The 27,877-nt window shown below is 51.7% G+C and overlaps 2 protein-coding genes and 1 long non-coding RNA gene across 9 annotated transcripts; 1 reads left to right on the top strand and 2 right to left on the bottom strand.

Annotated features, from left to right (window-relative positions):
• Positions 1–3,024: 3,024 nt before the first annotated feature.
• LOC128065270 (membrane primary amine oxidase) lies at positions 3,025–19,818 on the bottom strand. Of its 4 annotated transcripts, none has more exons than XR_008201043.1 (6): positions 18,096–19,818; positions 16,332–16,617; positions 15,700–15,829; positions 14,570–14,758; positions 11,593–11,763; positions 3,032–3,157 (listed from the first exon to the last, which is right to left on the bottom strand). XR_008201043.1 is itself a non-coding variant. In XM_052658425.1 (5 exons), exons 1-5 carry the CDS (start codon positions 19,693–19,695, stop codon positions 3,143–3,145), a joined length of 2,220 nt encoding a protein of 739 aa, XP_052514385.1. In that variant the 5' UTR covers positions 19,696–19,818; the 3' UTR covers positions 3,025–3,142. The 4 variants fall into 4 exon arrangements, 2 of the variants coding, with proteins under 2 accessions (XP_052514385.1, XP_052514384.1); XR_008201044.1 differs by lacking the exon at positions 3,032–3,157 and adding an exon at positions 5,180–5,286; XM_052658425.1 differs by lacking the exon at positions 11,593–11,763 and having other exon boundaries at positions 3,025–3,157.
• LOC128065317 (uncharacterized) lies at positions 10,772–22,898 on the top strand. Of its 4 annotated transcripts, XR_008201050.1 has the most exons (5): positions 10,772–11,141; positions 11,296–11,417; positions 12,291–12,416; positions 19,097–19,167; positions 22,653–22,898. It is a non-coding gene; the product is annotated as an uncharacterized LOC128065317 (long non-coding RNA). The 4 variants fall into 4 exon arrangements; XR_008201052.1 differs by lacking the exon at positions 19,097–19,167; XR_008201051.1 differs by lacking the exons at positions 19,097–19,167; positions 22,653–22,898 and adding an exon at positions 11,997–12,110 and having other exon boundaries at positions 12,291–13,302.
• On the bottom strand, positions 20,400–26,171 carry AOC2 (amine oxidase copper containing 2). Its single transcript, XM_052658431.1, has 4 exons — positions 23,859–26,171; positions 21,660–21,945; positions 21,294–21,423; positions 20,400–21,003 (listed from the first exon to the last, which is right to left on the bottom strand). Exons 1-4 carry the CDS (start codon positions 25,444–25,446, stop codon positions 20,737–20,739), a joined length of 2,271 nt encoding a protein of 756 aa, XP_052514391.1. The 5' UTR covers positions 25,447–26,171; the 3' UTR covers positions 20,400–20,736.
• Between the last annotated feature and the right edge of the window lie 1,706 nt (positions 26,172–27,877).

Raw genomic sequence — 27,877 nt, 5'->3', positions numbered from 1 at the left:
GGCAAAGAGGTCATCAGTCAGTCAGTCAGGTCAATTCAGTCACTCAGTCATGTTCAACTCTCCACAAATTCATGAACCGCAGCACACCAGGCCTCCCTGTGCATCACCAACTCCCGGACTCTACCCAAACTCATATCCATTGAGTCGGTGATGCTATCCAACCATCTCATCCTCTGTCATCCCCTTCTCCTCCCGCCCTCAATCTTTCCCAGCATCAGGGTCTTTTCAAATGAGTCAGCTCTTCGCATCAGGTGGAGTTTCTCATCAGTATTGGAGTTTCAGCTTCAACATCAGTCATTCCAATGAACTTTTAGGATGGACTGGTTGGATCTCCTTGCAGTCCAAGTTTCTCTCAAGAGTCTTCTCCAACACCACTGTTCAAAAGCATCAATTCTTCAGTGCTCAGCTTTCTTTATAGTCCAACTCTCACATCCATACATGACTACTGGAAAAACCATAGCATGGGGTCACCTGAGACCACACCTATTTCTCTGGGTCTCAAATATTTGAGAAAATTGAGTCCCTGGGCTCATCTCTCAACACAGTTTATCCTCCCCCATTCTACCCTATCCAAAAAGACAACTTATTAATAGTTTAAAGAATGAAGTCAGGTCTTGTATGGGACCATTTATTATTTGAATAATAATAAATGAATAGATAATACAGTCTATGGCTCAAAGTTTTTAAAAGGGTTTATTCTACTAAGTCCCCCCTCCTGAGTCCCTTCCACCTGGATGCCCTCCAGAGGCAACCAGTGTCACGCATGTCTTCTGAATATGCATCTATAAGATATGAAAATATGTACTCATATGACCTTTCCTTTAGAACACAAAAGGTGGTGCCCTATACATACTTCTGTACCTTGCCTTGCTCTTTAGAAGATTAATTTCTAGAAAGAAATATGACTGGTTTTACAGCTGCGTAATATTGCTTTGTAAGACTGTATTCAGTTCAGTTCAGTTCAGTCGCTCAGTCGTGTCCAACTCTTTGCGGCCCCATGAATTGCAGCACGCCAGGCCTCCCTGTCCATCACCAACTCCCGGAGTTCACTCAGACTCGCGTCCATGAAGTCAGTGATGCCATCCAGCCATCTCATCCTCTGTCATTCCCTTCTTCTGCCCCCAATCCCTCCCAGCATCAGAGTCTTTTCCAATGAGTCAACTCTTCGCATCAGGTGGCCAAGTACTGGAGCTTCAGCTTTAGCATTATTCCTTCCAAAGAAATCCCAGGGTTGACCTCCTTCAGAATGGACTGGTTGGATCTCCTTGCAGTCCAAGGGACTCTCAAGAGTCTTCTCCAACACCACAGTTCAAAAGCATCAATTCTTCGGTGCTCAGCCTTCTTCACAGTCCAACTCTCACATCTATACGTGACTACTGGAAAAACCATAGCCTTGACTGGACGGACCTTAGTCGGCAAAGCAATGTCTTTGCTTTTGAATATGCTCTCTAGGTTAGTCATAACTTTTCTTCCAAGGAGTAAGCATCTTTTAATTTCATGGCTGCAATCACCATCTGCAGTGATTTTGGTGCCCAAAAAAATAAAGTCTGACACTGTTTCCACTGTTTCCCCATCTATTTCCCATGAAGTGATGGGACCGGATGCCATGATCTTTGTTTTCTGAATGTTGAGCTTTAAGCCAGCTTTTTCACTCTCCTCTTTTACTTTCATCAAGAGGCTTTTTAGTTCCTCTTCACTTTCTGTCATAAGGGTGGTGTCATCTGCATATCTGAGGTTAATGAATCTTCTAGGTAAGACATTTCTATAATTTCCAATCTCTGGATATTTGTAGAGAGACCCTGGATCCAGACCTTTTCCATCCACATCTCCACAGGGACAGCCTGTGGGGGAGGCTCCACCCCAAGTCGCCCTGGCTCCTTTGCATGGTCACACGTGATTGGACAACCCCTGGCCCCATGACAGGTCTTCTTGCCTCGCTCCCTAGGTGCCCACCCAGCCTCCTCCACTGGCTCCTGCTGTGTGCAGAGGCCACAGGTCACACAGAGACCTGGCACAAATGACCACTCCTCATTACCGCTGCGCCCACAAAGCCACCTCAAGTGCCCCCTAGAGCTGCTGCTGTCTCCATGACCACTCCTGCAAGAAGATGCAAGACAGGGCATACAAACACATTGCCCCAGGACTGGGGAAGGGGCAGCCTCCAGACACTGGGAGGCAGATGGGGACTGTCTTCTCAAGCTAGATGTCCCTTGCATTTTCAGACTTCCACAGGCCTAGAGTCAGGAGAGGAGACCAGAGTTGAACAATGAGAGCTGAGGAACATCTGCTGAGGGCCAGGAGGTAAATACCAAGATAGAAGAACAGGTAAGAACAGGAGAAGGCAGGGCAAGAAGGAAGAGAAGGAGGAGGACCAGGATGAGAGGAAACAAGGGCCAAAGAGCCCCTTCCAACTGGACTCCTGGATTCACAGTCCTACCAGGAATCCTATTGGCAGCCACCCCTTTAGAGAGCCTCCATCCTCCCCTCCCATGTGAGGACTGGGGAGTCTCAGGAGAGACCTGGCATGGCCTAAAAAGATTTGAGAGCGCAGGAAACCAAAGTCAAAAGTAAAAACAAAAACAAAAACACACCAAAACCAGGAATCGATTGCTAGGTTTAATAATCATTCCAGACTCCCCACTGGCCATTCCTTTCCTCTCTGCAACAGGAATCCCGCAGGGTGGGGTCCACAGAGCTGAGACGGCCCTGTGTCAGGCAGCACAGGCTCAGGATGCTCCCAGCAGGGAGGGGAAGGCAAGGGAGAGAAAGGACCCTGGAGGGTGAAGAGGGAGAAGAGCGCACAGACTCCACAGCTCCCAGCCCTTCTTCTCCGCACATTCCCTGGCCCTGGGGCCCCAGCCACATTCCCCATCCCAGGGAACACCTAGTGGGAGAAGGCCTCGTGGAAGAAGGCAGGGAGGTCAGGGGCACAGGCAGCAACCTGGGGCAGGCAAGCCACGGAGTTGACCTCACAAGACCCAGCATCCTGGTCTTCTCAGAAGCAGATGGAGTCCGCAGAATTGATGGAGGGGTCCTCGTCAAAGAAGTTGTAGGGTTGCAGAAAGAATCCCACACTGTTGCCCACTGTCACCGTGTTGGGAATGTCCTCTGCATGTGGAATGTGCAGGAAACCAGCTGTCACTCAGGCGACCAAGTCCTAGTAGGGGAAGAAAGGGGGTCATGAGGCCTGTTGCTGCTAAGGACACCTCTGCCTCCCACAGGATTCACTATGGGAACTCACCATCACTCAAGAGGGTTTTAAGTTTTAGACACATTTTCACAGTAGCCCAGAAGTCACAGCATAAAGGATAAACTTCACATTAGGAGTAACACCAGCCTCCACTATCCCAGCCTACAACTGCCATCTCTGACATTTCCCATCACATCGCCATCAGCCTACCCATCCCAAGAGAAATGATGACACCCACAGGCTACTTCAACACCTCTCCTGACTCTGTGAGAGTTCCCAGACTGTAACTGAGAGGAGGTGAATGGAGGAGGGAAGATCATGTTGTGGGTGACAGAAAAGGCTGACATTTAGAAATTATTCCTTTGTATCATCTCATGCCAATCAGAATGGCTGCTATCCAAAAGTCTACTAACAATAAATACTGGAGAGGGTGTGGAGAAAAAGGAATCTTCTTACACTGTTGATGGGAATGCAAACTAGTACAGCCACTATGGAGAACAGTGTGGAGATTCCTTAAAAAACTGGAAATAGAACTGCCATATGACCCAGCAATCCCACTGCTCAGCATACACACCGAGGAAATCAGAATTGAAAGAGACACGTGTACCCCAATGTTCATCACAGCACTGTTTAAATAGCCAGGACACGGAAGCAACCTAGATGTCCATCAGCAGACGAATGGATAAGAAAGCTGTGGTACATATACACAATGGAATATTACTCAGCTATTAAAAAGAATACATTTGAATCAGTTCTAATGAGGTGGATGAAACTGGAGCCTATTATACAGAGTGAAGTAAGCCAGAAAGTAAAACACCAATATAGTGTATAAATATATATGGAATTTAGAAAGATGGTAATGATAACCCTATATGCGAGACAGCAAAAGAGACACAGATGTATAGAACAGTCTTTAGGACTCTGTGGGAGAAGGTGAAGGTGGGATGATTTGAGAGAATAGCATTGAAACATGTATATTATCATATGTGAAACAGATCACCAGTCCAGGTTCGCTGCATGAGACAGGGTGCTCAGGGCTGGTGCACTGGTATGGGGAGGGAGCTGGTAGGGGGATTCCGGATGGGAAACACCATGCACCCATGGCTGATCCATGTCAATGTATTGCAAAACCAATACAATATTGTAAAGTAATTAGCCTCCAATTGAAATAAATTAAAAAATAATAAAATAAAATATAAAAATAAAATTTTAAAAAAGAAATTAATTCTTGAGTGGTGAAGACAGAAGCAGAGAAGCTTTAGGTATAAGAGATGCAGTCTTCCCTGGTCATTCCAGCCCTTCTGACCCTGGGGCCCTTAAAGGACTCAGTCCACAGAGCTGAGACTGAGAGAGCTGCTGCCTCTCGAGGAAAGGCTGAAGCCTCAGCCAGTGTCTGCAGATGAACTCCCAGCTTAGGAAGCTTCCCTCCACAGGTAGAGGATAGAAGCAGGAGTCAGCTCAGCCCTCCAGGTGATCACGGGTATTCAGGTGCCACCCAAGAGAAGGTGGGGCTGATCTCTGTGTCCCGCACACCTCTCTCATCTCCCACAGTCAGCTGACCTTTCCAGCAATGGTCTCATTGTTGACGAAGTCAACAAAGACCACGGTAGGAGTCCAGGGGTCATTCTGATTGAAGATGCTGGAGCTGTGGGGCTCTGTCTCCTTCCTCTGGGTCACGGCCAGCTGGTACCTAGAGATGCTCTGGTCAGGGGTCCATGGTCACTGTCCCTGTCCTGCTGCCTGATCATCATGGAAGGGAGCCGAGCCCATGGACCTCAGGTTTCCCCTCCCGGAGAGGAAGGGAGGAGCGACAGCTGGTCAGGCAGCTGCCCTGCCCCCTCTGGAGTCTGCCTGCTCCTGTCTTCAGACTAGGAGCCAAAGACAAGGCCAGACTGAGTGTGTCCCTTGCTTCCTACCTCTCACCCAAAGATGTCCCCAATCTTTCAGGCCCCTCTACTGCAATCCGTGCCTCCCCTGGGGTGTCTTACCTCCCACATCCAGATCCACCTTGTAGTGGGCAGTGTGGGTGTGGACGGTGCCCAGTGTGTTCTCCCGAACCTGGTTTCCATATCTTCTGGCAGCACCAAAGTGGAACACTGAATTGATGAAACCCATGGCATAGAATTTGACTTGAATGGCCCCATTGGAGTGAAAGATCACATCCCACACATAGTCATAGTTGAACAAGGTTGAAACAGATCTGAAGACCAGCACTGTCTCCACAAGACCCCCAAACAGTGAGAAAACACATCTGAGTGGTGTCACCTCAGGGGCAGGCCCTTGTTCTGCTCAAAAGCAAAAGGGCATTGTAGAGGGTCCTGGGGCCTTGGAACTCAGGAGGAAGTGCCAGTCCACATAGGTGGCCAGATAGGGGCAGTCGACGCCGCGGGTCAGGGGCATGGCGAACTTGCCCATACAAAAGCCTCGATCCATGTAATGGTTCACCATTGTGAGTAGGGTATTCCCACCATAGACAACCAGGACCTCTTGGAGGCTGATCTCATAAGCCAGCCGTTCTCCCTGGAATCGAATGTCAAAGATCCTAGGACCGCTGAAAGCTCCAAGGCCAAAGGAGAAAGTCCACAATGAGGAGGTCACTCGACTGCCTTGGACACTGAAGCGGGCGCCCTGAGGATGGAACTGCAGAGGGGGAGCTGGACCCGGGGGCACCTGGGACTTCAGGGACCAGGACCCACCTGTGCCGTTGTCTGGGATCACCACCACATTCACCTGGCCAGCCTCAAACTGCTCCTCCAGCTGGGCCAGACTCTCATAGTAGCGGCCCTGAAAGAACACCTTCTGGATGGTCCATTGGGCAGGGTCCAGAGCCTTGTGATCTACCAGCAGCTCCAACCCCACAGGGTGCAGGTAGACCACAGATCCTGAAATGTTGTAGTAGAGGCCAAACCAGGTGGCCCTGTTCCCTGACTGGACGCCCCGGGAAGCTGTCGTCAACATTACCAGTTTCCTTCCTCCTTGTTTGTAGGAGCAGCAGTGGTGGAGGACACCAGCAGCCTGGGGCAGCTCTCTGTTGAAGATCATCTGGTCTATGTCCAGGTACGCTCGGAGAATCAGGGGGCATCGGTAATAGGGCAGGGGACCCCCATGACGCTCCACGGTCACATCCCGCATGTAGGAGGGCTGGGGCAGCGGCCCCACCACCAGCTCAGTCACATTGGGCTGGGGTTGTTTGCCAAAGAAGACGATGGCCAGTGCCTCCCGGGCAGGTGGGGGGCTCCCCCTGTCCAGGTGGGCCAGGGCTGCAGCCTTGGGGGGCAGCTGCAGCTCTACTGAGAAGACGCAGTTGTCTGAGGGTCGGGCCTGGGCTGCATCCACCAGGTCTGGCCCCAGCTGCTGGGTCAGGAAGCTCATCACAGCCATCAGCTCTTCCCGACTCAGGTCTGCAAACAGCTGGCTGTGGTCAGGGTGTGTCCAGGGCTGGACACTGAGGGATCCGGAGAGGCAGGGGGGAGACAGGCTGGGATGACATTGCTTCCCAACGCCCACCTCATTCCCAGAACCACCTTCCTCCCTGCCCATCACCAGAGGAGTCCACAAGGACAAAATAATAAAAATGAACATCGCTAAAGCTCTGGCTGTCTTCAGGCTCTTGATTTGGAGCGCAGCATGCATGATGGACAGACCGGCAGAACCGGGTGCACAGAGCCTCCTTCAGTGTCTGTAGGTTCCTGTCTTTGAGTTGTGCTTCGGGTCAACACACTATTGTACACTAAAGACAAGCAGCTGAGGAAGGAGTGTTGGCAGTGGTTGGAGGTTGAAGCGGGGTAGGTCAGGCCAGGTCAGAAGATGCAGCTGAGGTTGTAAATTAAATTTTAAGTGGCCTATGTCAGCCTCTGTCCTCCTGTTTCAAATCAAACACTCAGCTTCACTGTTGGGGAACAACAGTGGGATGGGTATGGGAGACACAGCTGGAGGGAGGAAGTGGTAGAAGTGACGGGTCCTGAGGCTCTTTTTCCACTCTCTCGATGGAACCTTGCTCCCTGCTACATGGCTGCAAGCAAAACTCCTATGTTCAGCCATCCAGCCGGATTCTGTCTTCCTTCCTCTAGTCCATGAAGCCCTCTGATGAGGGCTCCCATGCAGCAACCAGAACCCTTCTGACTTGTATAGGAGCCTGGAGAGTCATGCTGAGAACACCGATCACCTGTGGGGAGCTGGGGGTCTAAAGAGCTGAGCCTGGTCAACATCTTGGAGATCCTGAACTCCCTGAGTCACTAGAGGAGAGCCTGAGGGGAGTGAATCCATTCAGAAGCTGGAGCGGGCGGGAAGTTGCAGCTTACAGAGGACCCACCCCCCACCCCGCCCCCAGAGCAGAACTGATGGACCACATCAGATGTCAGGGGCATAACACCGTAGCTCTGAATTTAACCTCGCTGTCCACAGCCTTCATCCCCAGGAAACCCTTTTCCAGAATGCTGCAGAAGTAGAGAGCAAAGCCATCTCCATTGTCAGGCAGGTGATGTGAGGTAGACACCATCTTCTGTTCAGCCAGGTCCTGAGGGAACCAGGAGAGACTGAGGATCCAGAGATGGGACATGCTTTCCTGGTGAACTGGAGGAAGACCTTTCCAGCCTGGACTTGTCCAAGACCACTTTCCCAGAAGGCACCTTAGATGGCCTTGCAGACAGAGTATGTTTGCTGGAGGAGAATGGACAGTACATCCCAGCCAAAAGGATCAGAAGGTGCAAAGGTACCTTGAAGCACCTGGCATGGGCAGGAAATGGCCGAGGTCAGTGCATTGGGTGTGAGGTGGAGACAGGAGTCGGTGGGACAGCAGAAGAGATCAGGTCAGGAAGGCTTGTGCAGTGTGTGGGTCTTAAGGAAAGTAGGCCTTGCAGAAAGACAGGAATCTGGGCACTGTGAAATCAGGGAAATCAACCTCAGAAAGGTCAGTTCTCCAGATACCAGCTGCTTCTGCAACCAGCTCTACTTTGATATGCAAATTCCACATATGGGTCCTTTTGTGACCAACCTGGATCCTCGGACTCTTACATCAATTGTATTAATAAGAGGCCGGTGAAGTAAATCAAATGAGTTAAGTGGTACTCAAGCTGCAGCAGGAAGGAGCAAGAACAAAACAGCTTCCCTTGCTTGCCCTCTGTGGCCTGGTTCCTTCAGTGGAGTAAGAGTTGGGGCAGATCCGTGGAGTGGACTGAGGGCTGGCTTAGGTGGTCTGCCCACCCCTTTGGTGGTGCTGTGTGCAGGGGTCATGCCCAACACCTGCTCTTCTCTTTTCACCTCAGAAGCAGCAATACGTTTCTGTGTTTTTTGTAACTGCGGGGACTGCCCAGTGCTTGCAGATATTTTTAGTTTGTTACAGGTTGTTTGTACTCTGTTGCTCAAGGAGATATTTGTCCAGGTGCCAAGTGCAAGCACTCCAGTATAGGAACTCAGGCCCTAGCCTGTCTCAGTTTGAAATGGTTCATGTGGACTTTGTAATAAAGAGGGGACAGAATCTAAGGTCAAACCCAGCCCTGGCCCCACCGCAAGCCTTTCCAGCCCAGGAACTTCATTCTGGATCCTTTGATAAGTGGTGGTGTTTCCTCCCAGCTCAGAACACATTGTCAAGAGGAACACTTTTTGTCCCGACCAGTGTTACCAATCACAGATCAAGAATGTCCACTTTGGTGGGGAATCACCAGGTCTCCTCAGTTCAGTTTAGTTCAGTTACTCAGTCGTGTCCAACTCTTTGCAACCCCATGAATTGCAGCACGCCAGGCCGCCCTGTCCATCACCAGCTCCTGGAGTTCACTCAAACTCATGTCCATCGAGTCGGTGATGCCATCCAGCCGTCTCATCCGCTGTCATCCCCTTCTCCTCCTGCCCCAAATCCCTCCCAGCATCAGAGTCTTTTCCAATGAATTAACTCTTTGCATGAGGTGGCCATAGTATTGGAGTTTCAGCTTTAGCATCACTCCTTCCAATGAACACCCAGGACTGATCTCCTTTAGGATGGAGTGGTTGGATCTCCTTGCAGTCCAAGGGACTCGCAAGAGTCTTCTCTAACACCACAGTTGAAAAGCATCAATTCGTTGACGTTCAGCTTTCTTCAGAGTCCAACTCTCACATCCATACATGACCACTGGAAAAACAATAGCCTTGACTAGACGGACCTTTGTTGGCAAAGTAATGTCTCTGCTTTTGAATATGCTATCTTGGTTGGTCATGACTTTCCTTCCAAGAGGAGAGGGAGTAATGATCAGGGAGTGGGAGGGAGAGCTTTGGCCGGACCTTATGGAGGAACTGATATAGCAGAAGGTGCCCCTCTGCCCACCTTCTCTAGAAGCGTCTTGCTGTCACATGGCTTCCTCTGAATTCGTGTCATCCTAGGCTTCACCATCATCACATCACACACCGTAAACAACTGTTTAAAGGTGTTCCTGTTGGATAGTTACTCAGGGGAAAGGAGCTACACATCCTGCTTCCTCCAGTAAGTCTTATTTCCCTTTGGACAAACTTGCCCGCAGACTGTGTAAATGTGCTGAAGGTGACTGGATTCCAGGGAGCCAGGTGCCATCCCCAGTCCCCAGGCTGGGCCCCAGAACGTGCTGCCTGAGCCTGCCTGCAGTCCCGGAGTCCCCAGAGGCCAGTGGAACCGCCCCGGATGCCCAGGTCACTGTACTCTGATCTGCACCCCAGGGGTACAGCTCTGGCTTCAATGCTGAGAGAGCACCAAGTGTGTGAAAGACAGAAGCGAGGACACCGACAGGAGGCAAAGGGTCAGATGAGGCCAGTGACCTCCAGGACAGAGAAGTGAGGAATCTGAGCAGTGTGGCCGGGGGTGTTGACAGGACGTGGTGTCTGACTGGGTGGGTGCATGAGAAAGGATACAGACTCTTTGGTGACACAAGGACACCAGGTTTCCATTGGATGACTTGGGAGGGTGAGGGGCTTTCTCCGGAAGAAGGACCTACAAGAGGAGCAGCAAGTTGAAGGAGGATTCCAACAAGTTTGAGGTGAGGTTCCTGTGGGAAGCCCCAGCATACATGCCCAGAAAAAGGGGCATGGGTCTAAAGGTTTCAAAGGCCAGAGAACAGCCTCTAGGCTAGAAATAGAGATTTGCGTCAGTCCATGAGGTTGCTAAGAGTCGGACATGACTGAGCGACTTCACTTTCACTTTTCACTTTCATGCATTGGAGAAGGAAATGGCAACCCACTCCAGTGTTCTTGCCTGGAGAATCCCAGGGACGGGGGAGCCTGGTGGGCTGCCGTCTATGGGGTCCCACAGGATCGGACACGACTGAAGCGACTTAGCATCAGCAGCACCAGTACCGGCACAAAAGGTAGTCACTGGCTCAGATGATAACGAACCTGCCAGCGATATGGGAGACCTAGGTTTGATTCCTGGGTTGGGAAGATTCCCCAGAGAAAGAAATGACCACCCACTCCAGTATTCTTGCCTGGAGAATTCCATGGACAGAGGAGCCTGGCAGGCTACAGTCTATGGGGTGGCAAAGAATTGACATGACTGAGCGACAAACGCACAAAGATAGGAAGCCTGAGATCACCCAGAGAGGACTCTGCAGAGGGGAGAGAGGAGGAGCAGGGCCACAGTCCAGAAGATGTCCATGTGTGGGGCTGAGCAGGTTGTGGGCACAGCAGAGGCAAGGGGGCTTGCATAGGAGCCTAAGAAGCAGCCAGCATGCCCTCGGAGGGGTCAGATTGGGAGGAGGTCACGACAGGAGAGAGTTTTCAGTAGGGACTAATCAGAGAGGACCAGTGCCACCCAGAAGTCCAGAAGGTGGCAGCTGGAAGGGATTGTGATTCTGCATCAGCATTTGGAAGAGCGGGATAAGGAGGGACTGGGTGGAGAAGGGAAGCTGGAGGCGGGAAAAGTAGAGCTCTCCTTGGAGGTAGGCATCTGAGAAGCACAAGCTGAGGGAAGACCCTGTCCTGGAGAGTCAGGGTCCTGGCAGAGACTTAACGAGAGGTGAGTCAAGAGCCAGCCAAGAGGGAGAGATCGAAAGGGAAGGGAGAGGGTTGGATAAATGAGAGAGAACCTTTTGGGAGCAGCTGGAGGGGTGGGTTTCCCCTTAAAACAAGTAAACAGGCTGTAGAATTAACGAGCCCATTCTCACTGATAGGTGCTGTGCTAAGTCGATTCGAGTGCGACTCGTCACGACCCTATGGACTGTAGTCCGCCAAGCTCGTCTGTCCTTGGGAATCTCCAGGCAAGAATACTGGAAAGGGTAGCTGATTCTCACTGGTAAGTCTCATCAGAGAAGTTGTCAGCAGGACCTCATACACCTTTTTTATTTGGTTAAGGGTATCCCCTTTTTCCAAACCCACCAAGCATTGTTTAAGGTATACAAGGATTTCTGCATAATTATTAATATCTCATCACCACACAAACTACTACTGATTTTTGGCTAGGATTTTACCTTAATCAGTAACTGAACCTGCCAGGTGGTAAGTGCTCCTAAATATAGCAATGCCTGGGACTTCTCGGATGGTCCAGTGGGTAACATTCCCCTGCTCCCAGTGCAGGGACCCTTGGTTGAATCCCTGGTTGGGGAACTAGATCCCACTTGCTACAGCTAAGACTGAAGATCCTTCATGCCACAGCCAAAGAAAGAAAGAAAGAAAAATATTAGAAAACAACAATAACAACAACAACACTTTAAAAAAAGCTGTAAGCGAGCATCCACACACACTCACAGGCACACTCACCACTTGCAAACACTCACAGCCTAGGTCTGGACATGGGACTCAAGGCAATGACTTGCAACTTATTCAACCAGGGTGGGGGAGCGGTGGACACCGCATTTCTTCCTCTTGCCTCCAGCACTGACTATTGTGCAAGGGATCAGAAACCGGAGCCAAGAGGAGGTGGAGACAACAGCAAAAGCTCGTCATGGAGAAGTTCAATGACTCAGATCAGAGAAAGAAGAGGCATCAAGTCAGTATCTGAGCCACAGAGGCCACAGCACCCATTTTTCTCCTCTGTCTCAGTCTTTAGCCTCTCTTTCCCTCCAGCCCTGTCCTCTGTCACTCTGACTTTCATTTCAGGTCATGTTATAAATTCACCCACCCAGCACTGGCCCTCTCTCCTGACTGAGGGCTTTCTCCCTGTTCTTAGGAAGCTTGCTTCTCGTCAGCTCACCTTCATCCTCTGTTGACCCAGATGAGAACCTGGGCTTGGAGCAGGACAGAAAGGAGCAGAAGCTTCTGTGCTGTGTGTGCCCCCTGGATGTGACTCCCTCAGGTCAGAAGCTGAACAGCATGTGAAATCTGTTTCCTGTCCCTCACTGCCCAGCCCTGCCTGGGCTTCCAGCAAGTGGAAGTCACCCTTCCCCATTGCCTCTCTTTCCCCCTCTTTGAAGTGAGGCAGACAAGGAAAATGAGCAAGAGACAGCAAAAGAGATTTCTTGACATTTAACATTTTTTCCTGGAGATATACAGGCAAGAAGAGGCAAAGGGGTCACCAGAGGCCACACCTCTGTGCCATGCAGGAGACCCAGGTTCTATCCCTAGGTCAGGAAGATTCCCTGGAGAAAGAAAAGGAAACACGCTCCAGTATTCTTACCTGGAAAAGTCCATCCATGGAGGAGCCTGGTAGGCTACAGGCCATGCAGTCATAAAGAGTTAGCTATGCTTGAGTGACTAAGAACAGAGGCCATACCCATTTCTCTGGGTCTCAAACACTTGAAAAATTGAGTCCCTGGGCACAGTATGCGCCCCCCACCCTACCCCTTCCCAAAAGACAAGTAACTTTAAAGAATGAAGTCAGAACTTATTTAGCCCCATTTATTATTTGAATAATAATAAATGAATAGGTAATACAGTCACATGGTTCAAAATTCAAAATGTACAAAAGATATGTAGTATCAAGTCTCCCTCCCAAGTCCCTACCTCCTGGTTCCTCTTCACAGAGGCAACCAGAGTTACCCGTGTCTTCTGAATATGCATCTATAAGATATGAAAATATGGATTTATGTGATCCTCCCCCATAAAACACAAATGGAGGTGCCTGGTCCACAATTCTGTGCATTGCCTTGTTCTTTAGAAGAGTAATTTGTATAAAAAGATATAGTTTTATAGCTGCGGAGTATTGCTTTGTCAAGCTGTATTAGAACTTACTTAACAAATCTTCTAGGGAAGCAGAGTTCTATTATTTCCGATCTCTGGACATTTGTGGAGAGACCCCGGATCCTGAAGGGACAGCCTGTGGGGGAGACTCCGCCCCCAGAGGCCCTGGCTCATTTGCATGCTCACACGTGATTGGTCAGCCCCTCGCCCCCCCCCCCCCCCCATGGCATGGTGTGACTGGTCTTTCTGCTTCTCACCCTTGGCTCTCACCCAGTCTCCCATGTTGGCTATTGCCAAGTTCAGAGGACAATGGTCACACCACACACCTGGCACAAAATGACCACTCCTCATTACCACTGCACCCACAAACCACCTCCAGTGCTAACTAGAGCTGCTGCTGTCTCCATGAGCATCCTCTGCAAGAGGACGCAAGACAGGCCTATACAAATGGGCAGAAAGAACTGTGGGGAAACACCCTGCCCCAGGACTGGGGGAAGGGGCAGCTCCCAGACCCAGGGAGACAGACGGGGGCTGTCCTCTCAAGCTAGATGGCCCTTGCATTTTCAGACTTCCACGGGCCTAGAGTCAGAGGAGGAGACCAGAGTTGAAAAGTGAGAGCTGAGGAACATCTCCTCAGGGCTGGGAGGTAAATCCCAGGTTATAAGAATAGGTAAGAACAGGAGGAGGTGAGGCAAGAAGGAAGAGGGAGAAGGAGGACCAGAATGAGAGGAAGCATGTGCCAAAGGGTCCCTTCCAGCTGGACTCCTGGATTCACAAGCCTGCCAGGAGTCCTGCCCAGGGCCTCTAGGCAACAAGCCCCATAGAGACCCCGCATCCTCTCCTCCCAGGTGAGGACTGGGGAGTTTCAAGAGAGACCAGGCATGGCCTAAAACGATCTGGGGAAAGCAGAAAGCAAAGACCAAAAAAAGAAAATGAAAAACACCAAACCGAGGAGTCTCCTAGAAAGGTGTAACCATGACTCCAGACTCTCATCTGACCATTCCTCTCCTCTGTGACAGGAACCCAGCTTGTTGGGGTGCACAGAGCTGAGAAGCCCCTGATTCAGGCAGCATAGCTTCAGGATGATCCCAGCGAGGCGGTAAGCAAGGGAGGACGATGGAGGAGAGAGAGGACCCCGGAGCATGAGGAGGGAGAAAAGGCACAGGCTCCCCAGTTCCTGGCCCTTCTCCCCACACTCCCAGACCCTGGAGCTCCAGTCTCATTCCCCATCCCAGGGAACACCTAGTTCTGGAAGAAGCCCGCGTGGGAGAAGTCAGGGAGATCAGGGGCACAGGCAGGAGCCTTGGGCAGGCAAGCCAGGGAGTTCACCTCACAGGACCCAGCATCCTGGTCTTCTCGGAAGTAGATGGAGTCAGCAGAATTGATGGAGGGGTCCTCGTCAAAGAAGTTGTAGGGTCGCAGAAAGAAGCCCACACCATTCCCCACTGTCACCGTGTTGGGAATGTCCTCTGCATGTGGGATGTGCAGGAAACCAGCTGTCACCCAGGCCACCAAGTCCTAGCGGGGGAAGAAAGGGTCATGAGGCCTGGTGCTGCTAAGGACACCTCTGCCTCCCACAGGATTCACTTTGGGAGTCCACCATCACTCTCAGTTCAGTTCAGTCCAGTCACTCAGTTGTGTCCGACTCTGCGTCCCCATAAATCGCAGCACACCAGGCCTCCCTGTCCATCACCAACTTCTGAAGTTTACCCAAACTCATGTCCATCAAGTCAGTGATGCCATCCAGCCATCTCATTCTCTGTCGTCCCCTTTTCCTTTTGCCCCCAGTCCCTCCCAGCATCACCACTACTCTAGAGGGCTTTAAATCTTCAAATGTTTTTTTCATAGTAGCCTAGAAGTCAAAGCATAAATAATCAAGTTCATATTAGGAGCAACACCAGCCTCCAATGTCCCAGCCTGCAGGTGCCATTTCTGACATTTCCCATCACATTGCCATCAGCCGACCCATCCCAAGAGAAATGGTGACAACCACAGGCTACTTCAGCACCTCCCCTGACTCTGGGAGAGTTCCCAAACTGTGACTGAAGGAAGGAGAATGGAGGAGAGCAGATCAGGTTTGGGTGACAGAAAAGTTCAGCATTTGGAAATTAATCCTTTAGTGGTGAAGACAGAAATGAAGTTTTAGGTATAAGAGAGGTGGTCTTCCCTGGTCATTCCAGCCCTTCTGAATCCTGGGGCCCTTAAAGGACTCAGTCCACAAGCAGAGACTGAGAGAGCTGCTTCCTCGAGGAAAGACTGGAGCTTAGCCAGGGTCTGCAGATGAAGCCCAGCTTAGGAAGTTGCCCCCACAAGTAGTGAGCAGATCCACAAAAGCACAGAAGCAGAAGTCAGCTCAGCCCTCCAGGTGATCACGGGTTTTCAGGCCCCCTCCCACCAAGGGAAGGTGGGGCTGATCTCCATGTTCCCCACCCCTCCCTCTTCTCCCATAGTCAGCTGACCTTTCCAGCAATTGTCTCATTGTTGATGAAGTCAGCAAAGTCCACGGTGGGAGTCCAGGGGTCATTCTGGTTGAAGACGCTGGAGCTGCTGGGCTCTGTCTCCTTCCTCTGGGTCACGGCCAGCTGGTACCTAGAGATGCTCTGGTCAGGGGTCCATGGTCACTGTCCCTGTCCTGCAGCCTGATCATCATGGAAGGGAGCCGAGCCCATGGACCTCAGCTTCCCAGCTCATCCACACCCTCACCGTGATGTCACCCTAGTGTGCAGCCGTTTTCCTGCACATCCCACATCCCACCTAGTGGGTGGCCAACATTTTTTTTTTAAAGATACAGTACTTGGCTGATCTTTTTCTTTGTCTTTCTTTTCTTTTTGACCTGAGCCCAACATCTTTTCATGTCCTTTTCCTGTTGATCCCTTTGGATTTCATAGCATCAGGAAAACAGGAAAGACTTATCTGCCTGGGCCCTAGCCTTCCAGGCGGACCATGTGTCTACTGTAGGCCGTTTGATAACCAGGAAATGTTTTGTGCTCTTACCTCACCTTGTGTAGAATTGGAACTGGGTTCCCAATTGCCCCTCCCAACATGCGCTTCTGATCTCATCCACCCACCTCCAACAATACGCATCACCCACCTCCCCCAGCTGACCGCTCTCTCCATGGAGCTGTTCTGGGGCAGCGGCCCCCCAGCAAAGCTGACCGTCTGGATGCGATAGCCGCGAGGGTGCCCCCACTTGTTGTTTTGCTTGCTGGCCAGGTACAGGTAGCGAGGGGAGGCCCCTCCCAGAGGGAAGGTGGCCTGATCCTCGGTCTCCAGCTGCTTCCGGGTCACCTGCAGCCTCTGTGTCTGGTGCTCAGGTCTCCAGGGTACCGTCGCGGGGACAAAAGCCATGTCCTCAGCCCAGACCCAGTTCTCCAGTCCTGGAGGGGTGAAAGGATGAGGAAGGGCTGGTCAGGCAGCTGCCCCACCCCACGGACTCTGCCTGCACCTGGCTTCAGAGTCGGGGCCAAAGAGAAGACCAGACTGAGTGCGACCCCTGCTTCCCTCCCCTCATCCCAGGATCTCCACATCTTTCAGCCAAAGCTGATAACCTCTGAAATATTTCTTCAAGAATTTCACTCCTTCCTTGTTTCACACTTATTGGTGAAGACACCTGTGCTCAGGGCTGGGGACACTCTGATGAATGTAACCTTATCCTTCTGCTCTCACAGAAGTCGAAGGAAAGCCAAGCCCTAATGAGCCTACAGTGTGAGAGGAGCACATTCAATATTCACAGTTAGAGGAACCCAGGTATAGGCAGGAAGAGAGGCAGTTCTGGTCCACGTTGCAGCCTGGCCTTAAGGATGTCACCATCCGAGATGGCATGGCAAGGTATTCAAGGCTGGAGCAAAAGAGGAGCAAAAGCAAAGAAGCCCAGTTTTCACCTATTGTGTGTGTTTCCAGGGACACAGAGGGTGAGAGTGTGGCTAAAACAGCATAGGGAAGAATCTGGAAGGCAGGTGGCAGCTGCCCTCTGAAAGGACAGGCCTTGGTGGTCCTTTTGCAGTTGGGAATCCATTAGTGATGGGGAAACTGGGAAATGTGTGAGGGAGCAGGCTGTCCTGGGCTGGTAGGTCCCTCTGAGCACAGGGTGAACCCTGGAGTCGAAGTAGCAAAGAGAGAGGCCTCGCACCAGAGGGGACTGACAGTAAGGCCAGGAGATGGGTTGGAGATATCCAGCAGCAGAACAGAAAGAAAAATCTGGTGATGAAGTCAATGTGGGGAACAACAGTGAAACATCATGGACTCCTAAATATCCCATTACCTTGGCTCTCTGTGACCACCAACTCCAGAAACTTTTTGGAATATTCCACAGTATCCTCTCTATCCTTCACATTTAAATGTATTGTGCCCAGAGATGAAAACTCAAGGAGAAAGAGGGCCCACTTGCCAAGGAAATGTGCTCCTGGGGATATCCAGAGCTGGCCTACATGTGCCAGGGACTCAGCAGAATGCGCCCAGATCTTTCCCAACACCAGCGCTGCAGGCAGACACAGATAAGCTAAAAAAACAAATGTCTGCCTCACTCAAGTGGGACCCATATAGGTGCCAGGGAGGGAAGAGGGCAAAGAGGACCCTTAGCCTGGATACTGTCTCTTCTCTAAGCTTAGCTGTTTCCCAAGATTTTCTGATGAGGTCATGTGGATGGAGTCTGGCATCTCTGCACCCAGCCAGCGAGCTAAGATCACAGGGAAATTCAACAGTCAATTCTCTCCCATTCAGCTAAGAGAAAGCACGAAACTCCAAAACTGCATACCCACATCTTCCTTTCCTGGGAAACCTCCATCAAACCCAAAGCAAATAGTGACAACTCCTCAACCCCCTGTCCAGAATCAATGCCTCTGCCAGCACATCTTACCTCCCACATCCAGATCCACTTTGTAGTGGGCACTGTGGGTGTGGACGGTGCCCAGTGTGTTCTCCCGAACCTGGTTTCCGTATTTTCGGGCAGCACCAAAGAGGAACGCTGAGCTGATGTAGCCCGTGGCATGGAATTTGACTTCTATGGCCCCGTTGGGGTGGAAGACCAAATCCCACACATAGTCATAGTTGAGCAAGGTCGACACAGATCTGAAGACCAGCACTGTCTCCACAACGCCCCCAAAATAGTGGGAAACAAAATCTGAGTGGTGTCGCCTCAGGGGCAGGCCCTGGTTCTGCTCAAACACACAAAAGGCATCGTGTAGTGTCCTGGGGGCTTGGGACTCCAGAAGGAAGTGCCAGTCCACGTAGGTGGCCAGATAGGGGCAGTCCACCCCTCGGGTCAGGGGCGTGGCAAACTTGCCCATGCCAAAGCAGCCATCCATATAGCGAGTGAGCATTGCTGCTGGGGTATTCCCACCATAAATAGCCACGGCCTCTTGCAGGCTGATCTCATAAGCCAGTCGTTCTCCTTGGAATCGAATGTCAAAGATCCTTGGACCACTGAAAGCTCCGAGGCCAAAGGAGAAAGTCCACAATGAGGAGGTCACTCGACTGCCTTGGACACTGAAGCGGGCGCCCTGAGGATGGAACTGCAGAGGGGGAGCTGGACCCGGGGGCACCTGGGACTTCAGGGACCAGGACCCACCTGTGCCGTTGTCTGGGATCACCACCACATTCACCTGGCCAGCCTCAAACTGCTCCTCCAGCTGGGCCAGACTCTCATAGTAGCGGCCCTGAAAGAACACCTTCTGGATGGTCCATTGGGCAGGGTCCAGAGCCTTGTGATCTACCAGCAGCTCCAACCCTATGGGGTGCGGATAGTACCCAGCCCCTGAGATGTTGTAGTAGAGGCCAAACCAAGTGGCCCTGTCCCCTGATTGCAAACCGCGGGGGGCTGTGGTCATGGTCACCAGGTTCCCTCCTCCTTGTCTGTAGGAGCAGCAGTGGTGGAGGACACCAGCAGCCTTGGGCAGCTCTCTGTTGAAGATCATCTGGTCTATGTCCAGGTACTCTCGGAGAAGCACGGGGCGTCGGTAGTAGGGCAGGGGCCCCCCGTGACGCTCCACAGTCACATCCCGCATGTAGGAGGGCTGGGGCAGTGGCCCCACCAACAGCTCAGTCACATTGGGCTGCAGTTGTTTGCCAAAGAAGACGATGGCCAGTGCCTCCCGGGCAGGTGGGGGGCTCCCCCTGTCCAGGTGGGCCAGGGCTGCCGCCTTGGGGGGCAGCTGCAGCTCTACTGAGAAGACGCAGTTGTCTGAGGGTCGGGCCTGGGCTGCATCCACCAGGTCCGGCCCCAGCTTCTGGGTCAGGAAGCTCATCACAGCCCTCAGCTCTTCCCGGCTCAGGTCTGCAAACAGCTGGCTGTGGTCAGGGTGTGTCCAAGGCTGGACACTGGGGGTTCCGGAGGGGCAGTAGTGAGGTTGGCTGGTTTCACCTCCATCTCCTCCCCTGCCAGCTAGTAAGACACACACCAAGGCAAAGATGGTGATGACAGCCAGAGCAAGGAGCACCAGGGTGGTCTTCTGGTTCATGGTCCCGTGATTACAGAGACAGAGGATTGAAGCAAACTGGAAACTTGCGTTCTCAGGCCAGCAGAAGAGGGTCTCTTCTGGCCCCTGTATTGAGGGTTCCTGGACTCTGGCTGAGGTTTTCAGTATTCCGATGCAAAGGAAACAGAAGGTGGGAAGAGCATGGGAAGGCTGGGGGCGGGGTGGGGCGGCTGGGGCAGCGGGGGCGGGACTAAGGCAGGGCAGCAACGATTTCCACAGACCTTACATGGCTTTGTCTTCCAGACTCCCAATTCAGATTCTGCTCTCTGGGTCAAGGGAAATCTGGTGTATGGGGAAGGGGTGGTAGAGATTTCAAAATAATGCTGCTAACCAGAATGAGCATAGAAATGCATAGAAATGCCAGAGGGGGGCAGCCCCTTGGCCCCCTCAACCCCTCTTCTTTCCCCAGCCCCCACTTTCCCAGGGCCAGATGTTTCCTTTCCTGCAACTGGAACTATTGTCCTCCTTCCAAGAACCCCCACCCCCACCCCCCCTTCAGTTTCCCAAGCAGCATTTCTTGGCCAGGTCTGTCCCCCTTGCCCCCTCTCCTCCCTGGCTAATTTCCCTGGCCAGAATCCCTAATATTCTCTGGGGGATTCTAGATACTTCAAAAGTCAAACAGAAGAAATTCAAGTAAAAATTCATAATACTCTTTATTATAAATTACACACACCATGAGGTTTTAAAAAAAATTCTATTTTTCCATTTCAATGCACATACATAAAGAAATGTCTGGTATAACGTTCACCAAATGTGAATACCAGCTATTTCTGAGTGGTAGGATTTGTGATTTTTTTTTGCCTGAATATTTTAATAACAGCATCATTTGTATAAATTCATCATTTTTAAGACAATGAACTAGAAACAGGAGTTTACCAACAGGGTATATGGGGGTTTATGTGGTAGGAGGCTATTTCCCAAGGGTCGAGTGTCAGGAGAGCAGGAAGTGGAAATAGGAAGGAAGGTACAGGTCTTAGCACCACCACCACCCTGCCCTGCCCATGTTCCTCTATACACTCAGGGCTACAAGTCTTGGTAAGAGAAAGGCGGCAGGTCCGGGACACAGGCTGCCAGGTGGGGAATGCAGGCCACGTGATTCACACTACAGAGACCAGCATCCTGGCCTTTCTCAAAGTAGACACTGCCAGGGGAGAAGATGGAGGGGTCCTCATCAAAGAAGTTATAGGGTCGGAGTAAGAAGCCAACTCTGTTCCCCAGAGTCACTGTGTTGGGGACATCCTCAGCGTGGGGGATGTGCAGGAAGCTGGCTGTAACCCAAGCCACCAGGTCCTGCAGGAAGAGGAGGAGCTGGAGATTTTGGAGGCAAGACCCAGAGAACCTCCCCTCAGCCACAATCCCCAGTCTCTGGCCCCAGGCCCAAATAACAGGCTTCTCATCCATGTTAGCAGCTGTAGTTTGGTCCCAGAGCTAACCTCGCCCTAGGAGGGAAGAGCCATGTTGGTCATCAGGGGACTCGCTGGCCCCTAATCTAACAGCTGGAAACCTACCATTCCCTCCATCCTACAGCCATGACACTAGGCTCAGGGGAGCCCTGGTCCTCTGCCCCTAGGGCTACCAACCTCTCCTAAGAGGGTCTCATTGTTGATGAAGTCAGCAAAGGCCGCAGTGGCTGTCCAGATGTCATTCTGGTAATAGATGCTGCTGCTCTGGGACTCCTCCTCCTTCCTCCGGGTCACCACAAGCTGGTATCTGACCAGGAATGTTGTAGGAAGGGCAGTGTCAGGAAACATCAAGGGCCTGGACAGCCCAGATAGCCTTTGGATCAGGTTCTGTGTGAGACTGATTCCCGTCCCATTATCTGCTTGGATCTGAGAGATCCGGGGGTGAAGGCTCCACTGAGGTTAGTGAGCTGGGGTCTCTTAAGAGCTGGGATGGGAAGGGGACCAGCCCTTCCCTACCACCCAGTTCCCCGGGGCCCTCCTCACCTCCCCCAGCTGAGGGCCCTCTCCATGGTGCTGTCCAGCGGCATGTGTATGCCAAGAGGGCTGTGGATCTGGATTCGGTACCCGCGCTGATGACCCCAGGCATTAGTCTGGTTGCTAGCCAAGTAAAGGTAGCGGGGAAGGGGGCTTCCCAAGAAAAAAGCCGTCAGGTCCTCCCTTCCCAGGACCTGCCGAGTCAGCTGTGGGCGCTGCAGTTGGTGCTCCGGACTCCAAGGGGCTGCCACAGGTTTAAACACCACGTCTTCAGCTACCACCCAGTTTTTCAGCCCTGCCAGGGTGAGGGGAGGGAGAGGAGTTCCACACCAGGTGAGACAGGTCCCTTGTCATCTCTGTGATGCCCACTGCACTAGCCTGAAAAAGGGCTGCAGAGCCCAGCAGACAGCACTCTGCGCTGGGAGCCAGCGATCTGGACTTGAGGGCTAGCTGATCTTCCTTGAACCTGCCCTGTCCAATAGCTACCACCGGTTACAAGCAGCTTTCAATTTAAAACCTCTGTTCCTCAGTCACACTAGCTACCTTCCAAGTGCTCAACAGCTACCTATGGTTGGTGGCTAACAGACTGGACAAGGCAGGCATGTATTTCTATCACTGCAGAAAGTTCTGGGCCCTGGTCTATCCAATAGACCTTGGACCAAATATTTGCTTCTCTGTAGTGAAGCAAATATGGTTCACCTTATGAATCTCTACACTAGGCATAAAAAAAGTTGCTCTATGGCTGAGCTCCATAAATGGAAAAGCACACACAGGTGGCTAACAACATTCTTCTAACTATGAAAGGGATTTTTGTCTTGGAGAAGCTGGCTGGAAAAACCTGATCCCCTCTTCTGGCGCCCTGCATACTCCTCCTGACTCTGAAACTTTGTTTTTCTTCTCTTCTCAATTTGGCAGGGACCACTTTGTCTTTTTCACAAATAAATACATTTGTATCTTTAAATTGTCTGGGGTGAGCCCTGAAAGGGTATACTCTTTCTGCAGGTTCAGACTGTCAGTTCCTTCCAGTCTGACTTCCATGAAGGTGCTGGCACAAGGGAGCTGTGTGCAGGCGCCTGACACAGCCTCTGGCCCACAGCACGAGCCTGCGCTGCATGCTCTAAGGATCCAGTAAGTGTTACTTGATTTTATGTCCTAAGACAAGGGTCTTTAACATCAAAGTGCTGGAGAGAAAACTTCAGATCAGAAAATAGTCATATACTGAATTTGTCAAAGAATAATCTAGTTAATACTAGCATTTCCATCGTGCTCTTTTTTTTTTAGCTCTCCTCCCCTCCACCTCCACACCACACACACACACAGAGGCACATGTGCCATCTTTACGCTCAAGAGGATATGAAAATGTTTCACAGGAAATATGCCGAGTTACAGTGCATTATATGCGGGCAGCCACTTTCTGACCCATCTCCCCCCACTCTCCTCGATCTCTGTAACTGTAAAATAGACAGGGTCTGGCGGATTCCAAATTTTCTCTCTGGGCAAACAGTCTGATTTGGTTAATTATTTTCTGAACTGGACAAAAAACTGTCAAGAGGAGAAAGTCCCCTTGGTGTTTAGAGCCCTACTTGAGAAATCCCTCTACATTTGCATCAAGCCTGTTGCAGGCCTGCCATGTCACCGGAGAGCCTATTGTGATGACGCGTGCTGGCAGGAATGGGCTGGGCCTCCCCAGAAGGCGCCTGGGCCCCTATGCTGTCTCCCCAGTCGTCTGAAATCCTGTGGGAGCAGACCCCAGCCAGCGCCTCCCTCTCTCAGGCCCCAGCACTACCTCCACTCTATAAACCTCTTCAGACGCTGCTTCCTACCTCTGCTCATCCCCTTGCTTTCCCCACCTCCACTCTCAGAATAATGAAGAACTCAGAACCCCAACTCCAGCTGCATCCAGCCTGACAAGGCCAGTTCCCTACCCACAGACAGGCTAAGGCAGCCAGCTAGCCAAGCACAGCCATTGTTTCATTTTAAAATTGCAGGTCAGAGGGGCCAGGCAATGGAATCCTATCTTCTGCTAAACCCCCAGTAGACCCAGCATCTAGGTTGACTGCAGTCAAAACACTCACATCAGTCCCTGCTGTTGCCACAAGAAACTGTGGTACTGGAATGCCACCCTCTTACCTCTTTGGGCTTGATGTGGGGGTCTCCCTTCCCTCTGGCCCACCCCAACTCTCCGTCCTCATCCCCCGGGACACTCACCTGCCACATCCAGGTCCAGCTTGAAGTGGAAGGCATGTGTGTGCACCGCCCCCAGCACTTGCTCCCCAACGCGGTTCCCAAAGAGGAGGCTCTCCTCTCCCCCGCTCAGGAAAGCTGTGTTGATGTAGCCCGTGGCATGGACCCGCCCTTCGAGTGCCCCATTTGGGTGCAATACAAAGTCCCAAATGTAGTCATAGTTGCCTACAGAGGACACAGACCTGACTACGAGGGCCGAGCCAGCCAAACCACCATAGAAATGACTCTGAAGCTGATTGTGGTGCCTTCGGAGGGGGAGTCCCTGGGCCTCCTCAAATACACACACAGCCCCCGGGAGCAGCTGGACTGCCCCTTGACCCACCAATACGTGGGTGTCCACCATGGTAGACTGATAGGGGCAGTCTACTCCCCGCACCAAGCCCCGGCTGTGACGGCCAAGTCCATAGCTGCTATCAAGGTATCTGGTCATCATGGTCTTGGGCGAATCGGCACCATAGATAGACACACACTCCTGGACACTGACTTCATAGGCCACTCGTTCACCCTTGAACCGAACATCAAAAATCCTCATGCCACTGAATGCCCCATGGCCAAAGGTAAATGTCCAGAGGAAAGACTCCACCAGGTGCCCTTGGACGCTGTACCGGGAGCCCTGAGGTGAGAACTCGAGAGGTGGGAGAGGACCTGGGGAGACCCGGGAGCGGAGGGATGAGGCCCCATCTGGCAGGGGTAGAGGAACTCTAACCACGTCCAGCCGGCCAGCCTTAAACTCCCATTCCAACTGACCCAAGTCTGCATAGTAGTGGCCGAGGTAGAAAACCTGCTGGACAGCCCAGTAGCCAGGGTCCAGAGCCCTATGGTCCAGCAGTAGCTCGAGCCCCACGGGGTGAAGAAAAATCCCGACACCTGAGACGTTATGGTAGAGGGCTATCCAGGTAGCACGGTCCCCTGAGCGCAAGCCACGAGGGGTGGCATGCAGAGCCGCCAAAGTGGAGCCATTATAGTTGAAGACAGAAGCCAGGAAGACTGGGGCCTTGGGGAACTCCACCTCTTTCAGATGCATCCACATCTGGGCAGATTCGGTTGCCAGCATGGGGCGTCGGTGATACGGCAGGGGGCCCCCATGACGCTCCACGGTCACATCCCGCATGTAGGAGGGCCGGGGCAGCGGCCCCACCACCAGCTCCGTCACATTGGGCTGGGGTTGTCCGCCAAAGAAGACGATGGCCAGTGCCTCCCGGGCAGGTGGGGGGCTCCCCCTGTCCAGGTGGGCCAGGGCTGCAGCCTTGGGGGGCAGCTGCAGCTCTACCGAGAAGACGCAGTTGTCTGAGGGTCGGGCCTGGGCTGCATCCACCAGGTCTGGCCCCAGCTGCTGGGTCAGGAAGCTCATCACAGCCATCAGCTCTTCTCGGCTCAGGTCTGCAAACAGCTGGCTGTGGTCAGGGTGTGTCCAGGGCTGGGCACGGGGGGATACAGAGGGGCAGCGGGGAGGCAGGCTGGAGCCACCACGGCTGGTCAGCAAGACATAGGCCAGGGCAAAGATGGTGATGAGAGACAGTGCCAGGAACACGAGGACTACCTTGAGATTCATGGTGAATGCTGAGAGCTGAAAGGAGAGTCCCACCAGCTGCTCCTTCCAGTTACTGACATCAAATCAGGGTTTATATTCAGGAGGATGGATAGGAATAGCGAAAACTCCACCCTGTGGGTTGGACGGGAAATTTCTGACCTTGATTTATATAATTCTGCTCCAATTTTCTGCTCTGTGGTTTGGCTCAAGGTACGACTTCCACGTGCATCGCCCTGGCCCATCTCTGAACTCCTCCCAACAGCACGGTCAGTACCCACTCCCAAGCGCCATCATTTAGAGATTAGAGGGCATTTGTATACACGCTAAACTCTACCTACTGCCCAGAATGGGTCTGAGGAAGAATGCAAATCTTAGATGCCCGATCAAGTCCTATGAGCTACATGCAACCACTCTGGCCACTTTCCTACCTTCTGGCAGGCACTACCCCCAGTATTTCCAGGATCCACTGCCCAGTTCAGCAGTAAGCACTGTGTTCTGCCAGATGCCTAAGGCCAAGCCCTTGATCTGTAGTCTCAGGCCTCTTCCATCTAGTCCGTTGAGAAACGAGTGGTGAAGACCTGGCCACAGCAATTTGTATATCAATCGCAGGTCCCAAAGCGGCGTGACCTCAGGGGACTTACTTATCATGAGACTCAGTGTCCTGATCTATAAAGAAGGGATAAAACTACCCTAGAGATTCATGGAGAATAAATGTGATCATGCAGATAAAGTGCTTCACAGAGCCTGACACAGGGCAGGCATTCAAAAATGGTCAGCTACAGGTACTGATCTCTGAAATAGAATAGAAGGGATGTTCCTCCACCATTCAAGACCTTAAGTCTTTTTTTTGTAAAGACGATGGATCCCAGATCATTGGATATCAGTACACTACTCTGCAAGGTGGAAGTTAAGGAAACTTTTATTTCAGAGGGAGCTAAGATCCCAGACAGCCCTCCAAGTCATTTGAAAGCCAAAACCAGGAGTCCCTGGCATATCCTCAAGAAACTTAAGACATTATTCAGAGAGAAGTATTGTATAAAGAAGATGGGGTGGGGTATGTCTCAGGCCAGGTGATTCCCCACACATGGAACTACAGCACCCTCTACTGACAGTTCAGGGTATTACTGGAGAAGGAAGGAAGGAGCTGGGATCTTGTCAGTGTAGAAGGCAAGTTAGGTTTGAGAAGAGTTATCTGGTGGCTCAGACGGGACACAATCTGCCCGCAATGCAGGGGACTGGGGTCCAATCCCTGCGTCAGGAAGATTCCCTGAAGGAGGGAATGGCTACCCACCCAGTATTCTTGCCTGGAGAATTTCATGGACAGAGGAGCCTCGCAGGATATGACTGACTTTCACTTTCTTTCAATTTGCATTTAATTCAGACTGCACACAAATGAAGGACACACTCTTGCCTCTTGGTAGGCAGAAGCCTCAGTCTTTTCATTATTTCAGAGAAAAGAGGCAGCTCAATTGGAGTAAAGACACCCAATAGAGTGACTGGAGGTATATATCAAGGTGGGTGTCCCAATGTGCACACACCTAAGTGTGAGTATGTCCCAGGCCACCAGAGCATCGCATCAGCGTCTGCAGCTTTAGAAAGAGGTCAAAGTACCTGTATTTTTAATAATTTCTTGACATGGTAAAAGAATTTTACATTACGATCCAAGGGCAGTAGGGGGAGGAGGAGGCGTACTGGAACAATCCAACAAACAAAAAGGGAAACTGAGAAACACAGGATGGGAGGAGGGAAGGGTTTTAGCTGGAAGGAGTCTGGAGGGTGGGTAAGGGCACTGCCCAACTAAAACGCAATTGGTTTGTTACTGAATACTATTCATGGGAAGACAGCATCCGAACTCCTCCTCTATAGCATAACGGGAGACCAAAATGATGCGCTCAGATGGAAATATGATTGGAGGTTGGAAGACAGAGATGAGGCGGGGAAGGGGCAAGGATAAAAGTCAGCAACAGACACTGAGAGAAAGAGAGCCACCAACAGACTCTCCAGGAGTGGCAGAATAAAAACGTAGGGGTTGATGAGGGTTAACACAAAAGTTGTAACAAGTGGTATCTCTGGAAGATTTGAGAGATAAGAGGCAACTCTTCTATGGTTGTGACTTGCTCGGCAGATTTCCACATACACACACTGTGTACCTGCATGCGTGTGCATGCACGCACATATACACACCAGTGACCACTTTCCCGGGAAGCACAATACTACAAATAAGAAAACATTTTCCCCAGAGGGAAAGCCTTGTAGCAGCAGCAGCATCTGGCCTCACAGCTGCAGACACCCTTACCCCAACTTACAACTGGCCTGGGAAGAGGCAACCAGGGGTCAGAGGACAAGCCTTTGCAAAAACGCCCAAAGGGACCCGAGTCACAGAGGAAGGGGCCTTCCCCACTCCCTCTGCTTCTCATCTCTCAGCTCTCCTCCAACTCACAGCCTCAGGCAC

The sequence above is a fragment of the Budorcas taxicolor genome, chromosome 19 (genome assembly GCF_023091745.1).
Source record: "Budorcas taxicolor isolate Tak-1 chromosome 19, Takin1.1, whole genome shotgun sequence".
NCBI lineage: Eukaryota > Metazoa > Chordata > Mammalia > Artiodactyla > Bovidae > Budorcas > Budorcas taxicolor.
Note: the sequence above shows the minus strand (reverse complement) of the source record. Positions and strands in the feature narration are given on the sequence as shown.

Coding starts and splice junctions, on each gene's coding strand:
- LOC128065270 (XM_052658424.1), bottom strand. CDS start 19,695: ATGAACCAGAAGACCACCCTGGTGCTCCTTGCTCTGGCTGTCATCACC. Junction 16,618..18,095: donor AGTGGATCTGGATGTGGGAG/GTAAGATGTGCT, acceptor TCACCCCTCCAG/GACTGGAGAACTGGGTCTGG. Junction 15,830..16,331: donor AGAGCGGTCAGCTGGGGGAG/GTGGGTGATGCG, acceptor GAGCATCTCTAG/GTACCAGCTGGCCGTGACCC.
- AOC2 (XM_052658431.1), bottom strand. CDS start 25,446: ATGAATCTCAAGGTAGTCCTCGTGTTCCTGGCACTGTCTCTCATCACC. Junction 21,946..23,858: donor GCTGGACCTGGATGTGGCAG/GTGAGTGTCCCG, acceptor TCACCCTGGCAG/GGCTGAAAAACTGGGTGGTA. Junction 21,004..21,293: donor ATGAGACCCTCTTAGGAGAG/GTTGGTAGCCCT, acceptor CTCTTCCTGCAG/GACCTGGTGGCTTGGGTTAC.